Below are 16,832 nucleotides of genomic sequence, written 5' to 3' on the forward strand. Positions count from 1 at the left end.
CTTCTGGAGCCGCTTCCTGCGATGTCACTTCCTCTGCCTCCGAGGTTCGGGAAAACAGTGGGGCTTCTTAGGTGAGAAGCTGGTGGGTGACAGGAGCGGGGCGGCGGCGGTTGTCCCAAGCCGCCTGCCTTTTTCCGAATGAAAGCAAAGCGCAGGTACGCTTAGGATCAGGGTCCGAAGCCCGTGTGTGCCGTGGACGCCTCCTTTATAACGCAGCCCTGGTTCTCCCCGATCTGCACGAAGATGGACAGCGAAGTGCAGAGAGACGGGCGGATCCTCGATTTGATCGACGACGCGTGGAGGGAAGATAAGTTGCCCTACGAAGATGTGGCAATACCGCTGGTGAGTTGAGTGGGCGCTCAAGAGCCTGGCCCTGAATTGGTTTCCCTGGGTCAGACATCTAACCACATGGGCAGGGGCAGTATCTGCCTTATGGTGCTAGTCTGGTTCGGGAAAGGGGCCGATCTCTGTGCCCCCTTTCTCCTCATCAGGTGGGTGACGCCCAGATGCACACAGTCCTACTTTAAATAATAATAATAATAATAATAAATGAACCTTTTGCAACCAGGGGCAAAACTGCACGGCATGAGGCAAGCGCAGTTCCCAAGTCAATATTTGACTCATATTGCTAATGTGGGTAACTTCCCACTGCAAGCATAGTTAAATGTAATTTGTAGCTGGGTTTGCATGCTTCATGGAGGATCCTGGCTTCCTTCACATCTTTTGTAGCAATATTGAAACAGGTCAGAATTGCCTCATTAAAAGTACTTGGTTCTTTATTTATTTTAAAGTCCCATAGTGGGCTTCAGCATTAAAATGCAATGTATTAAAAACAGTTTAAAACTGTACTTTCCAGAGCCACATTTTGTGCCATCTGTATCTATGCACATTTCTTGGATTAGTATACCACACAGTACAAGAAACTGGCTCTAGTGAGCATGTTTAGCTGAAGTGGAAAATGATACTACATTGTATGTATATTTCACCCATCTAGTAAATTTCATCTCTTGACTCTCTCAAATGCCTGTTTGTAAAGAGTTGAATTGTCACTTGCCAACACAAAAGCATGAGGGACCAAATCACTGATGGGAGTTTCATGATGTGCTGGGAGCCATCACAGAGAAAACTATCTCAGGACACTGCACAATTAACCATATCTATTGAGTAAACTTATTGAGTTCTAAGCAGTTAAGGTATTTTAATGTCAATAGCTATATTTTTAGTCTGGTAGCAGATAGTCAGCCAGTGCAGTTGCTGCAGAACTGATGTAATGCGAGATCTCTTCATCACACCCCTCACCACTCTTGCAGCTGTATTCTGGACTTGATGCAGCTTCCAGACCTCCTTCAAGATTAGCCTTACACAGAGCATGATACAATAGTTAAACCAGGAGTTTAACAATGCATGAATAACTTGGCCAGCCTCTTTGGGAGCAGTAAGAATCAAAGCTGGCATATCAACTGGAGCTGGAAATAGCCACTGAAGCCATTTGGGATTCTATCAACAGATATTATTCCAAATGTACCCACAAGCTACATACCTACGCCTTCAGGGAGAGCACAGTCCTTTGCAGATCACTTTACTGACCCTTATCTAGTCTATAACTCCCTGTGGGCAATGATTCAATGCTTGCACAGCTTCACTGTGGTAAGGAGAGATAGGGTTGGTTGTCATCAGCTTTCTGGTGACACCATTCCCCAATCCCTGAGTGACCTCTGCAAGTAGCTTCATATACCAGTAGATGCTAAACAGTATAAAGGATAGTATGGAACAAAAGCCATAGAAGTCCCCCAATGCCACTCTCTGGTAGTGGACATGCAAGTAGGGGAAGACTCACCATAACGGTGCCTCAAATAACCTGTCCCACAAAACTAATCTGAGAGGATGTCATGGTTTATGGTAGCGAAAGCTTCCAAGAGATCAAGGAGAGTCAACAGGAATGGGGATACACACACATCAGGCAGAAAACACACACACAAAATGTTCTCCCAAAATATAGACATAGCTGGAATTGCAATTTTTTCTGGCATACTTCATAAACAGATATGTGAGATACATTTTTCTTTCAGTCACATTTATTGGTCCCTAATCCATCAGTGTCAAATATTTCTAGATGCTATTGCTTTTTAAAACATTTTAAATAATTTAATATGTTTCTGTTCTCAGAATGAGCTTCCTGAACCAGAACAAGACAATGGCGGCACAACAGAATCTGTAAAAGAACAAGAAATGAAGTGGACTGACTTGGCTTTGCAGTACCTTCATGAAAATATTCCTCCAACAGGAAACTAGTGTGCCTGTGATACTTCTTGCAGTAATTAAAGTGTTTCCAGCACTTCATCCACATCTACCTGCTTTAATTTGGAAAGAAAACATTTGTAAAACTTCCAATCCTGAGTCACTGATTATTAGGTCTTTGTAGATATATCAGAGCCTTAGAAGCTGCACACAATAAGTGTGTGTAAATTAATAATTCCTTAAAACATGTCAGGGTTGTTGTTTTGACATCATGTTTCATTGTTGGGGGTCTGTGATATGAGCCAAGGAACAGTTCCCAGTGGCAGTAAACATTAACCAAACTGTGTATGGATAATGTTAGTCTCTGTTTGATACTTGGTTGCAAGCTGATGGTACGACCTCACCAGACCAGTCACACTATATCATATTGGATGTTTAGATCAAGCAGAAGAGACAAACAATCTGAACTTTCTTTTACGGTCTTTATGAGTCTGAGTCTGTCCTAAACACTGCTTCTGAGTAATAGGCATTAAAAGAATTTTATACAAACATTTCTGAAGAGGGTAAAAGAAGGTTTGCAGTTTGTATATTTTTATTACAGATCTCCTTCCCAATGTCATAGAAATCCTCATAACATTTATTCCATGTATTTATATTAAAGAAATGTGTTAGTAACTGTGTGGTTGTTCTTTGAATGAACTTGGTGAAATATGCAGTGGGTCTCTCATGAGTTCTGCAGCAGCTGGTCAGAGGGTAAAACTGTCTTGTAAATTTCACTCTTTTAGCTTTTTAAGGAAAGGTGTGTAGATTTCACTTCAGCAAAGTCAGTATGAGTCAGTTGCAACAAGAACAAGGCAGAGGGAGAGGGGTGGATAAAACAACTACAGAGAGAAACTGCTACAGGGAGAAAGTCCAGTTAAGACTATAAAACTACAGGTTTGTTTTAGCTTTCTTCTTTCCTTTGAGTGGCACACATACCGTGAGTTCTTTTAATTGCCATGATTAAGACCTAATTTTTCAGTTTTTGCCATAATTCCCCATGGCAGGATTCAAACTTCGTATTTTTGTTCCTTCTAGTCTGTATGTAAGGGTATGTGGGGAGATAAAGACAATGTAGTTTAAGGCCGTAGTCCTAGGAATCCTGATCTGGTAAGCATGTTGTCTCTAATACTTACTCATGGTCTCAACTCCTCCAATCTGCAGCCAAATATTTACTGTAATAGGCTAGCTTTCAGGGATAATTCAACAAGCAAGTTTTCCTGAAGACAGAAACTTCCATTGAAAGCAAATGAGTGAAACAGTATCACAGCAACAAAAGTGCATCTATTCTACCAGTTGCTACATACATATTTTAAGTGGCATGAGAATTTGAGACAGTAAATCAAAAACACAATATGTACTAATCTTAGAAGCTGGATTTATGGCTGCGGTACTTCAAGCTGAACAGGAAAAGAACTGGTGAATCCTACAAGGGCAGGCCCATGCCCTCTGCAGCTAAAGCTATTAATTGTTAAGCAACTTTGGGTTTAGGTGGCAGCGACAGATTTAGGGAAGTATGACTGATTCAGTCACACTGGATGTGGAGCCTCAGGGGCACCGCAACTATGATATAGAATGGAAGGTGGGGTGCCAAATTTTGCCATTGTACAGGGCATTGCTGAAACTTGAGGCTCCAAGGTATGCCACTGCAGGTGGACCTATTATCTGGTTCAGATCACAGGTTCCAAATATATATATATTTCAGGTTGACAGACTCCAAAAATAAGTCCTTTTTAAAGTGCTGATCAACCAGAGCAGTATTTTAAAATTCAGTAGGGAGGTGCTATACACCTGTAAAATGCAGTGCTGCTTATGGTGTTCAAGTGCTAAACTCTTCCTTCTACTATCCAGCAGAGGTCACGAAAGAGCCTTTGGTCAGCTTATTTGGTCACATTGCACGAACTCTTTGTGTGCTTGAAGTGGTAGTTTTTTCTTACAGTGAATTACTATTCATTCTGTACTGGGTTTCATGAAGAATTGGGGCTTCCTAGATCAATACTCTTTAAGTTCATCTTCCATAATGCTCTTTTAGAAGACAGATTGGGGGTGCTACATAATCAACATGCATAATAATAACATTCTGATGGTTGCTGCTTTGAGAGGAAGAGGTTTTGCAACTAAAAAAGCAAGGAGAATAGGCACTTAACGGATTTTGTACTGCATCTCACCCCAAATGTTTCCTCAGAACCTCCAGGTACATGTTTATAAGGTAAATATTCATCTGGACCCCCTTTGGCAAGAACACACAGGGGGTGGGGAGTTGCAAGGGGGAAATGGGAGGATCAAGAAATCTTTCTCCTGCTTTTTAGTGAAAGTCCACTTGTTTATTAGAAGCTGTCATCAGAGTTTTATTGTGCATCTTTGTACGTGATGTGTAGTTCTGCACTTGGATAACTAGTTCCCACCTACCGTATGGAGACATTAGTAGTTATGTGATGAGCTCCTGTAGAGTCAGGTGATGTGAAAAGATCCAGCAGCACACAATGTGCTCCAGCAATACTGAGCTTTTCTAATCAGCCACAAAAATGTGTTTCACTGAAAAGTGTGGAATATGTGGACCCTGGTTTCACAGAGAGCAATGTGCAAAGCCCTGGCACATAAGACCACAATCCATAAAACTGCAATCTAATTCAGTACCATCTGCAAAACGTTTATATTTTCTTCCCAACAACAGCCTCTCAGCTTAGTTTACAGGCTGTTTTTTCTAGGGCTGAAGAACTTTAAAAATAGTTTGCAATGTTGCCACTGGGGAGGAGCTGTTAAGGAAAATAGTTGAAAGTCCTGCTGGGCACATACAAGCTTTCCACATGCCTAAAGGAGCTCACGGGATTTGTGGCTTCTGGGTTTCCAAGTATGCAGCATACTTTGCCCTTTACATAATACTGGAAATTTTTAATGTGCATTGGTTGGATTAAAGTTGGACTAAATGTGTCAATGCAGGAGGTGAAGCAAGGAAGCAGGTTTCTCTTGAAGCCTTTTCTGTTAAGGACAACAGTTTGAAGCCTTTAAGAAAAATAGGCCAGATGTAGGTGTTCCACAGACTTTACTGAAGTGAGTTGAGGGGATTTGGGAGGGAGGGTGTTCCTTGAGAGATCAGACCAATGGGACCTGAATGTCACTGAGGTGTGTTCTCAATTGGAAAAAATTATCTGGCATTTCCCATTGGTCTCTGAAAACTTAGGTTTTATGGGTAGCTATCAACTTTCACTGAATTCCTGACATTTACTGTGAAACTATATTTCTTCAGTGATGACAACCCAGCAATCCAAACCACCATCTACCTAACACCTATATGTTGCAAGAATTGCAAAATAAAATTCAGCTGCACTAATTAATCAGGTGTTTAATTACAATTAAGAACATTGCTAACGGCAAACAAGGTCTTTTTACACCAGAGAATGAAAATGTTGGGAGTTTGTTGGAATGCAAGACATTGCTTGTAAATTGGCATCTATTAAACTAAAGGACCAATTAGTTATGTCATGCAATTAACATTCTGGATATACAACATTGTTCATATACAAGGATTGCAATCTCAGTGATTTGACACTGAAATTAAAAACCACTGCATTATAAAACTTACCAACTTTTTGGCATGTTGCACCTCAGAATTGCACACTACAGTAATGTTATTAAAGATTTATTTTTCTTATGCAAGAAGTCATACTTTAAAGAATAAAGGTAGAAATATAACAAATTATGAACTGGGAAGCAAGAGCCCATTTATGGCTAAAGCCATCTGATTATATAAACGTGAGAATTTTGTGCATAACTAGCAAAGGTCCCTATATAATATGGGGCCTGGTGCAATAAATTAATAAATGAAGGTCTGCTTCTGACATAATATATTTCTCAACTCACCTTTTGATACCATGCTATCCTGGTTTAATGAGACTAGCTTTGGTTCCCCTCAAACCTTCTCAATGTATTTGATTATAATGACTGGAGAGAATATTCCTGCCTTCTCTCTCCATCTTCTTTTTCAAGTACAGTAGGGTCAGGCAATAACTTACAGCTGCAACTGGGCTTGGGGCCAAGGTTGAGAAGGGAAGTATTTCTTTGTGAATTCTCTCCCTCTTCTTGTTGATCATCTCCCAACAGCTGAGACAAAACCATTTTACATGTTAATAGATACACAAAATGTTTTACAAGCAGTAAACAAAAGAATGTATAAAATGTGTGAGGGGCAAACCAATGTCGCATGTGTGAGTCATACCTGTACATGAACCAGAGAGCAGGAGTTACCTGGTACATGCACTTTTGATGACATACACAGTTGCTGCCATTTTGTTTGTGCAGTAGCCCTAAGATAGATTCTGTCCTTCATTTTCTGGCTCCGGGTCCATAGATTATGACATCCCATGAGTGAGAGAGAGAGAAAGAGAAGTTGAAAGGAAGCCACTCCAGCTCACTGAGGCTATCAAACTTTGGTGTATCAACAGAGAGCTCATTTAACCTGTTTATAAAACTTGTTATAGTGATATTCTTCAACAAAGGCATGCAAAAATGGTGCGCTGGAGAACAGAACTTCACACAGGGCACTCCTGGTGGGAGTTGGGAGCCTATTTTCAACAGTTTCTCATTCCCTCTGTGGCCTGTTTCTCTTGCATATCTCTATACTCTCTTGCAAATCTGCAGAGGTCTGGGTATCTCTCTGGAATAGTGTAGGAGATGTTGCAGGAAGCAGTTGGAGGGAACTGGCAGAAAGAATCTTCCTCCAACAGGAACCTCCTGTGAATTGCATCCCCTTCTGCAAACAGAATGGCAACTCTGGTTGTGTCTTGGTGTTAATAGCCTCAGAAACGTAATAATACTTGTCACTTTTGTGATTGTGCACATGAGGCCTTAATAAGAATGTAAATACTTTTGGAGTTGCGATGGCCTTTTTCGCACAAACTGCTGAATGTGTCTATATAAAAACACTGGATGCATTCAGACATAACGCCAAACAATGATTTGGCACTATATTAATTGTGTTTCCATGTTCTCTTTCACTTTGCTCTTACACTAGTTTGTCAAAAATCTGGAGAAGGGGAAGGATAAATCTTCAAGGTGGCAACAACTAGAGGTCATATTGTGACCCTAATTTCTTTGTTCAGGTCAAAGGGGAACATTTATTTATAATATTTATATACCCTTCATCAAAATTGATTCCAGGGCAATTGTGAATTCCAGTTGTGCTAATATTCCTCTTGTTCACCTCCTGCAAATACAATGGTTGCAAAAAGTTTTGTTGTTTAGTCATTTAGTATAATTTCCACAAAAATCAATGGCACTTGGGCATTTTAATTCCTGCCCATTATACAGACAGGGAAAACACCCATTTCAAGCAACAAAGAGGGAAAGGTTCGTCCTCTTTTTTTCCTCCCTTTCCTCGTTTGTCGCTGATTTCCATCAACCCCATGCGCGTGTGTGCACATGCTCACTCTCTCTCTCACACACACACACACCAAACATTGCTAAATGCTTAGATATGGTTTTCATTTTGGGAAATAATTTAAGGAGCAAGCTGTTGTCGGCAAATGAGACAGTACTGGAATTTTAATGTGGACCATCTGGAGTATTTGCTAATGTTGAAATATTAGCGCGATGTGGTAATTTTGGAGCGTATGCCAGGGAATGGAGGAGTGAGCTGTTGGTACTTGTTGCCCTAAAACATAATAACAATCAACATACTCTCTCACTCCCAGCACACAAACTGAAAAAGATGACACAGTGTGTATGCATGCTAGAAGGGAAGGCAAGGATATGTGTTTATTCTCTTCCCTCTTCCCTGTGCTTTCTTTGGAAAGCGGGGGGGGGGGGGGGGGAGGTTCTTTTCCAAGGAGACCTTGAGGTATGGGGTTTTGCTAGGCTCTCCGCCAGCTTGCATGGAATCTGGGTCACCATGGAAACTGGCCACGAGGAGAGCAACAAACAGAGGCAAAGGAATTTCAGCATTGCCAGCCAGGCCTCACTGGAACTAGAAAAGTTCTCTTTTAAAAATAAAGGCAAATAAAAGCAACAGACACATAGGGGGCAGGCACACTATTAAGAAAATCAGTTAATGCTGCGGACCCTAAAGCCACAGAAAAAGGATGGATGGTTCTCACTCTTGCTGTTCCACAAACCCCCAGCTCAGATACTGCTGTCCCCTGTGAGGATTTTTCTTCTTCTTGTGATCTCAGAACCAGCCAAAAGGGTGGATTAAAGTGAGAATCCTGTTTAGAATCAAAATCTTGCCTCTCCTCTTGCTCCAAGGAAATCTTTTATCTCATTTTAACTTGAAAATGTGCTTTAAAAACAAGCAAGCCTGTAGCATAAGTTGAGACAAAAGGGAAATAGTTCATAGAAAATGAGGACTTACACTGATGGTATGAGGTGTTTACATATGGAAATATAGTTGTGATGTTAGCCCAAGTTGTGTAAAAGTGCCTAAGTGACATGGAGAGGAGGGACAAAAAGTTGGTTTGTACAGACATAATACATCTTGTATGCAGAAGCAAACAAATGTTGGGATGGGGGCTGCACATGTCTTACAAGAGGATACACCAGTCAGGAAGCTAGACAAGAACTTTATTGTCTCTTCTAAACAAGCACAGAATAGTAACGTGAAATTCCCAGTTCCACCTCCAGAGACAATTCAAGTCCAATACCACTTCATGACTAAACTATAATAATGCTGCTATCCACCCAGCAGGTTAGGAAAGATGGAGAACCTTTACAGCAAAGACCACTCTCTACCTTTGCTATGCAATCACGGGTGGTTAAATAACCCTTTGTTGTGCCATCGCTCATACAAAAACTGCAGTGGTAAAAGTGTGGTACACACATACTCAAGCCACCAGGAATCCCAGAGAAAAGAGAAAGACTACACATGAATCCATGAGAGGTTGGGAGGCTATTGTAACAGAAGAAGATGCTGAAGAGCCATCATTGCCGCCACATTCCACCTCAGTTTAAACTAGTTTTGCATGTTTTGGTAGAACTTTATGCATGATCAGCAGGGGGAGGGGGGGAGGCCAAATCTAACTGTTGCAATAGATGTGTGCATGACTTTCAGTGACACCTATTGCCTAAAACAGTCTTAGGTGGTGAGTCACTCTGTCTATTCCCCTCCTTGTTAAGACTGTATAACCTGTTTCCCTCCTGATGTTGGTGGATTCCAGCTCCCACCAGACCCAGACAGCATGGCCAATGGTCAGGAATGATGGGAGTTATATTCCAGGAACATCTGGAGAGCCACATATTAGCCACCCCTGCTATACATACTTATCTGGGGGTTGCCATTGAACTCCATTGAGTAGACATATAAAAGCTAGTATATTGTACATAACCACTTATCTGCTTGGGCACACAGATAGTCTTCTAAAAGAGAACATTATCCACTTCCCCAATTACCTACTATTTCAGGAACATATATATCACTTAGGGGGGAAAAATATGTGTTTTTGTAAGGGAATAATAATAATAATATCAGCAATAATAATGTAATTTCCTTTCTTTTCATCCATTTCCTCTATTATAATTTAATTCCACTTTTCCTCAAGAGAGCTCTGGACAGTGTACAAGTTGTGTCCCCTCATTTTATTCTCACAACAACCCGAGGGATAGGTTAGTCTAATAGTGAGTTTCCCCAATCCTAGCTGAACACTCGGGTGGTTCTCAACTGCAAGCAGGGTACATTTCTCTTCTCCAAGAAAAGAACTACTCTAGGAGCATTCTGCTTACATCACAAATGCTGCCGATATTGTCTCACATTGAATGTAACTGATGTAGAAAAGACTCTATGACCTGAAAATAGAGACAATGCACGTACTTTTGTAACCCAAAAAAAATCTTTATTAAAAATGCTTCTGATAGAGTTGATGGCATCAATCATTTAGCGGGCATGGAAATATAGTTGGGTGGAGAGTTTCAGCTGCTAAATGTTTATATTTTAGGTAGCTGTTAAAGGCACAGGAGTTGTGCAAGAAAAATAGCTGATGATCCTAATGACTAATAAGAAGGTATTAAATGCAAATGATAACCCATATTGTTGGTCTACATTTGCACAGGTCTTGTGAAGAATTATTTGTGCTAGTGTCTCACCCCAGCCAGGATTTCACTCCAGAGGGTGACAGCGAATGCAGTAAGTCGCAAGTGCTCAGCCATCTGTGCAAAGTTGGAATGACCTCCTAATGCAAAAAACATTTATGTTTTCACTGACATCAATAGGCTTTACAAGAGCCTTAGGCTTACACAACAGTGACCACCCATTGAGTCATTAAGGAACTGAGGCAATACAAATTCCCATCAAATTAGCCAGAAAAATGCAGAGACTCAATATGACACTATCAGCGGTTCCTTGGACATCAAAGAGATCAGGTCATTTCCATCCCCCCTCAGGTAACTTTTCACATGCAGTTCATGAATAAGACATTTAAATTCTTGATTCTTTCCCTCACCCCATAGTGCTTCCATATGCTAGAAATATTTTTCTCTGGGCTGTTTGGAGAATGATAATCCCACAGATCCCTTGGTATGTTTGGAATGTTTGCATTTCCTACTGTGTGTGTGTTTTACAAAAGCCTGTAAAAACAAGAGCTTCCTACTCACCTAGTAAAAAAAAAATATTAATGGGCCAAGCCCCCTTTCATAATCAGTAGTAAGGGACTAAGGGAAGATGTGGCAAAACTGTCATTCACATGTCAAGTCCATTAATATACAAAGTTGGTTTGCATATATATATTACTTTAACAGTAAACAGAGTGCTTGGGAAAGGGTACTAAATTGTACCCTTCTCCTTTTCTTTCTTTCTGGCTCCAGTACCACAGCTAAGTCAGGAAAGAAGAAAAGTGTCTAGAATAGCAGACTGAAGGGAAATAATGCACATAACAGGATGCAGCACCTAAACTCTCATGTGATTCTTTTCATTTTAAGGCAAGACCTGCCCATCAGCCATTTTATACAAGAACAGGACAGACACATTAAAAGGAACCCATGCCTATCATCATCATATCTAGCCAGGCTCTAAAACTAACATCAGAATCAGGGGAGGAGTTTGGTCATATGGCACCCTGAGTGAGGACAAAATTGCCCCCCCCCACACCAAAAAAAATCTCCTTTTCACAATAATTCCTTTTGGTATACAGTGGTACCTCGGGTTACATACACTTCAGGTTACATACACTTCAGGTTACAGATTCCGCTAGCCCAGAAAGAGAACCTTGGGTTAAGAACTTTGCTTCAAGATGAGAACAGAAATTGTGTTCCGGTGGGGCGGTGGCAGCAGGAGGCCCCATTAGCTAAAGTGGTGCTTCAGGTTAAGAACAGTTTCAGGTTAAAAACGGACCTCCGTAACGAATTAAGTACTTAACCCGAGGTACCACTGTAGTTGCTTTTCTATGTATCTTCTCAGTAGGTTGTGGTTGTGGTTGTTATTTTGCACTTGCACCACCCTAAATATGTTGTTGTTGGAATGGAACCAACCTGAGGATTATACAGTACCTACAACATCTTGAGGAGCGGACCAGAATAGAAAAGGGAAAACATGGGAACAGTCTGAGACAATGCCAATAGCCCAGCAACCAAGACTAAGCAAGCGATACTTTCTACTCATGCCAGGAAGAGTGATTGGAAAAGCTTCATCTGCTTAATATCTGTTTGCTAGGCTGGTACTTCCTACTTCAAAAAACTACTATCCTAATTTTATCCTAGCTGATTTGCTTATGTTTGTCAGTGTGGCTCCAAATTCATCTGTGTTGTTTCTTGAATCCTGCCTTTTCTTAGATTATGACCTACACTTCTCTAATCAAAGAATCATAGAATTGCAGAGTTGGAAGCGACCTCGAGGGTCATCTAGTCCCTGTGGTGCGGGAATCTCAACTAAAGCATCCATGACAGATTGTCATCCATGACAGATTGTCATCCAACCAGTGGTGTAGCGTGGGGGGTGCAGGGGGGGCGCGCTCGCACTCGAGTGCTAAAATCCACGGGTTAGGGGGCGCAAATTACTTGCCTTGCCCCGGGTGCTGACAACCCACGCTACGCCACTGCATCCAACCTCTGCTTTTGAAACGATCAATGCCATTGAAACGGTCCCCAAATTATATTTGGGATTTTCACCATTCCCTGTAACTTTACTCCACTTGCAAACCCCCTGATATGATGTAGGGTGCAGTTGTATACTCGAGATCCTCTATCTACAGGGCTTACAGGGTTTGGCAGAAGCTCTGCTATGCCAGCCCTAAAGTTTGGAGTAACTTGTTTTTCTGGGGGAAACGGATTTTGCTAAGCTAAGCAGCTGCTCCCTTCAGAACTTGCCTGCCAGCCTTAAGTTGCTTCTGGCTCTTCTGATCTTCAGGTTCTGTTTTCAGAAAGTGACCATTTTCCCTGGGGCAACTGTGCTAACAGCTGGTTCCTGCTGGGCCCTGAAAAACTGACTGCATGGAGCCTGGTATTCATGGATCTTTACAAGTTCAATCATTTCCCCCCCCCCCCCAGCCTTGGCTCAAAGACCATCCCTGCACAGCACTGAAACCAAAGATGAGCCAGGGGTGAGTGTTCATGGAGACTTTGGGGAACCACATGGAAGTATGGACTGGGTACCATTTATTTCACCCTTTTCCTCCTGAAAAAAAATCATACCCCATCTTCGCCTGCTGCTTTAGAAATTATTGGGGCAGATGGCCATGGACTTAAACAAATGGGTCTGCTGCCATCCCACATAGCTGGAGACTAAGTGGAAATAGGGGGTGTATTCCCCACCCCCCACAGGATTTGTTGGCTGTTTGAGGGCACTCCTGAAAGAAGCAGTGAGGTGTAAGTGATTGATCATTGTGAAATAAAGGTAGGGATGTTGGGAGCAGGAAGCAGGAAAGGGAATATCGGAGGGAGGCTCTTTAACTAGCTGGAAGGCTACAATTTGAGAAGGTGTTAAGAGATCAAAGGAAGAACAGAGTGAGAAAGGGGAAATGAGATAGGAACTGAAATGTGGAGGGGCGGAACTGGTCTGTACAGTGTTGCTGTAGAGCAGTCTTTCAAAAAAAATTCTTGAGCTTGGGGCCCCTGTTCTGAACTTCTTCTGCCTTCTGGGACCCTCAAGCCCACCTCCAGCCATCTGCTTCATAGCAGAGCATGCACAGATCCTTGCACGTGGCCATGCATGTGCGACCTGCTGTTGTGTGCAGTGAGATTTTTGCTTAGGGCAGTAATCAAACACTTGTGTTAGAAAGAGGAGCAGAACAAGGTGTCGCTTACTACTCCTGAAAATACCAACAGGGAAAATATAATTAGAAGATAACAGTAGTTCTTCCCAAATCCAGCTGGAATGTTGAGGTAGGTGGGAGAGTTGCTGGCCTTCCGCATAGAATCATAGAAGGGATTTTGAGGGTCATCTGGTCCAACTTTCTGCAATGCATCCATGACAGATGGCCATCCAACCTCTCTGCTTAAAACCCACCAAAGAAGGATATGAATCAATGATCATCCTCTTTTAGAGGGTGTAAAACTCATCTTGGTTGTAAGGGCAGGAAGGCTTCGCCTGGTTCAGGATCCTTTGTTCCCTACTTACAGGTGCTTTTAGGGGCATTTTGCACCGCAGTTTGAAAACCACTGCTGTAGGAAGAGAGCCAGTACATCTCCCTTGAAAATTATGAGCCTTGCTCATGATCCTTCTTTCCTATTGCCCGTCTATTGTTCTTTCTGATAGGCAATGTGAAAAAAGCTGAGAAGATGCAAAACTGCCCATGCTAAAAAGAGATAGGCACGGGAAAATCTCACGGCTGAAATTACACCCCTGATCTAACCAGGTGATCCAAGTTTTTGAGGTGGTAGCTTCTCCCTCATCAAAGCACAGTCTCAATGCAACATCCCCATGGGCTGATCTAGGCCTGCTTCGGATACGTCTCTCTCCTTCCATTTCTGCCTCATCAGTGATGGTTTTGCTCTTCAGAACTGGGTAACACAGCTATGCTGTCTGTGGATCTAGAATCTGGGAGGTAGGAACGTGAAGGTTTGAATTATTTCTAATAGACATAATTGTGAATCTGGATCAGGAGTCCAGGTCAAAGATTGAAAGCAGCAGTGGTTCACATACATGCCATATCCTTGCTACCTTCCACTTCTGGTTTGACCTAAGGAAGTACAATGAGCAATTTTTGTTCTATTGGGTTTCTTAGTAAATTGTGACAGAGAGGCAGCTACTGGCCTCTACACAAGTCCCAAATGTACTCACTGCCCCCCTTCTTCTGCTCTTCAGCCTTATTTTGAGAAAAACACTTTAAGAAAAACACAGCTCTGCTCTGGTGCCTTAAATTCTCTGCCCCAGCTTGAACCTCCCTCAATGGCTTTGTGTTGGCACATTCCATGTTCTTCCAAGAAATGCTCATATCTGCCTCTGACCATCACAAAAGGAAGAATGTAAAGACAGGATGGATTAGTATGGGCCATAAACTTAATGGGAGCTTTGAGAAATTCTCTCATCATCTAGAAGAACATAAAAGTGTGATTTTTAACTAGGGATTATGAATGATTCCAACAATGCTGTTCCGTCACGCCAAGTAGGGGAAGAGGGACCCATCTTTATAGGTTGTTGTATAGTCTGGTAGTTTATGAACAATACAGCTGCTTCCAGGCAGTAGTTTGTAGAGGTAATAAATCATTTCTCTTCCACTGTGAGCTACAAGCTGAATTGCAATTCACTTTCCACACTGCTGGGGATCATCTATCTTTTCTGTACGTACATCCTACTAAGTTATGCCCATGCCAGTGGGTGTGACATAGCCGTTTTAAGGGGAAGGAAAGTCTAGCTCACTGAGTGACCATCTGGGAAATCAACAGGGATATTAAATGGTCTCACTGCGACAGTTATAGAGAATGTGTGCTGTTTGCCGCTACCTGTATCAAAACCACACCTCTTTTTAAAAGATAGCAAAATAGCAGTAAGGCACCTAAACCTGGGGAGATTTTGTACTTCTCCGTTCTTCTTAAAAGCTGGAAGTCCTGTGGTAAAGGGGGGAAACTAGAAGACACACTGGGAAAACATGGGAGGAGAGTAACTGGATATTGACAAATGTGAGTGAACAAGGCATAGTGATGGCACACTTCATGCCTTGGGTGATATCCAAAGTTAGTGCATTGATTTCAGTGGACTTTCTCTAAGCATGACTTAGTGAGATACCACCCCTGGCCCAGTGTGGTAGCTATACGGGGGGCTAGCTGGGGCCTTTGCCCCAGGTGAAACCTCATGAGGGGCACCACTGAGGCTCTCAGCCTGTGTGTGTGTGTGTGTGTGTGTGTGCAAATGTGCATGGGAGGGTGTCAAACAAGTGAAATAAAGCCGAGTTTTGCCCCTGCCTAGCCAGAGCTGGTCCGCTTATGCAGCAAGGTGAGGCAACAGCCTCAGGTGGCAGGATCCACAAGGTTAGCAGATCCAGCCCCCAAAGATACATCACCCACTGCGGCAATACATCATGTGGAGCCCAAACCTGCCAACTCATTGCCCAGAATATGTGGGTGGGATTCACTCTGCCAGTGTAGTGAATATTTTATTACCCCTGTTTGAATATCCCTCTCCAAAGCATTACTGAAACAGAGGTGAAAGGAGACTATCTACTGAAAAGGGCTCAGCCCTAATGCCACCCACTCAGTCTGTATACCTGTAAATTACAAAGGTGCTACAGGTTTCCCGTGCTCTTCACAAAATTGCATTGAAACTTGTTATCTTTGGAAAGGCAACCCGTTATCGTCAGAGAAAGCAAGTTCCACCAATTTCTCAAAAAGGCATAATGTTGGTAGTATACAGTATAGGCTCTCGTGTGAAAGGCAAATGATTAAGGAAGCAAAATTATTTAACTAGTTGCTCCTAGCAGGCATACAAAAATGCTGGATGCTTGCCACACAAAGTTGCCCTTTCCCACAATGAAAAGATGAGTATCTGATTAAAACGACGCACAGAGAGGAGTGGCTGTTCTGTTTTGTTCAGTGTAGTATTCTGGGGTCTTCACAGCTCATTTCTTGTGTGTCAATATTTTCTAAACATGGACTGGCCATGTCCAGAGGGTGTAAACAGCCTCTTTGGGTACATTCCCTGCATCTTTAGCATTCAGGTTACTGCTCCGGAATGTTATGCATACAAAGCAGATCTTATTCTTACCCACAACCAGAGAGAAGAAGCCCTTGTGTTACTGCTTTCACTCCGTGCTTTTTTGTGTGTGAACCTCAAGCTGCATAGCATGCTAAGCTGAGATCACTCCAAATGTAGGATGGGCTTTCCAAACCAGCATAAACACAAGTTTAATGGTCACAGAATATGATGAAGCAAAAATCCTATCTGCAGCAGAGAGCTAGATGAAGTGAAGTGTGAGTGCTGCCCTGGGACAAAAAGGGCTTATAACTATACAGTGGTACCTCTGGTTACGTACTTAATTCGTTCCGGAGGTCCGTTCTTAACCTGAAACTGTTCTTAACCTGAAGCACCGCTTTAGCTAATGGGGCCTCCTGCTGCTGCCACACCGCCACCGCACGATTTCTGTTCTCATCCTGAAGCAAAGTTCTTAACCCGAGGTCCTATTTCTGGGTTAGCGGAGTCTGTA

The 16,832-nt window shown here is 42.3% G+C and overlaps 1 protein-coding gene across 1 annotated transcript; it reads left to right on the forward strand.

Moving 5' to 3' along the window:
* Positions 1-46: 46 nt before the first annotated feature.
* On the forward strand, positions 47-2,913 carry ANAPC13 (anaphase promoting complex subunit 13). Its single transcript, XM_079977325.1, has 2 exons — positions 47-342; positions 2,167-2,913. The coding sequence occupies exons 1-2, from the start codon at positions 244-246 to the stop codon at positions 2,290-2,292; spliced, it is 225 nt and encodes a 74-aa protein (XP_079833451.1). The 5' UTR covers positions 47-243; the 3' UTR covers positions 2,293-2,913.
* Positions 2,914-16,832: the final 13,919 nt, after the last annotated feature.

This window comes from Podarcis cretensis (genome assembly GCF_951804945.1).
Source record: "Podarcis cretensis genome assembly, chromosome: 5".
NCBI lineage: Eukaryota > Metazoa > Chordata > Lepidosauria > Squamata > Lacertidae > Podarcis > Podarcis cretensis.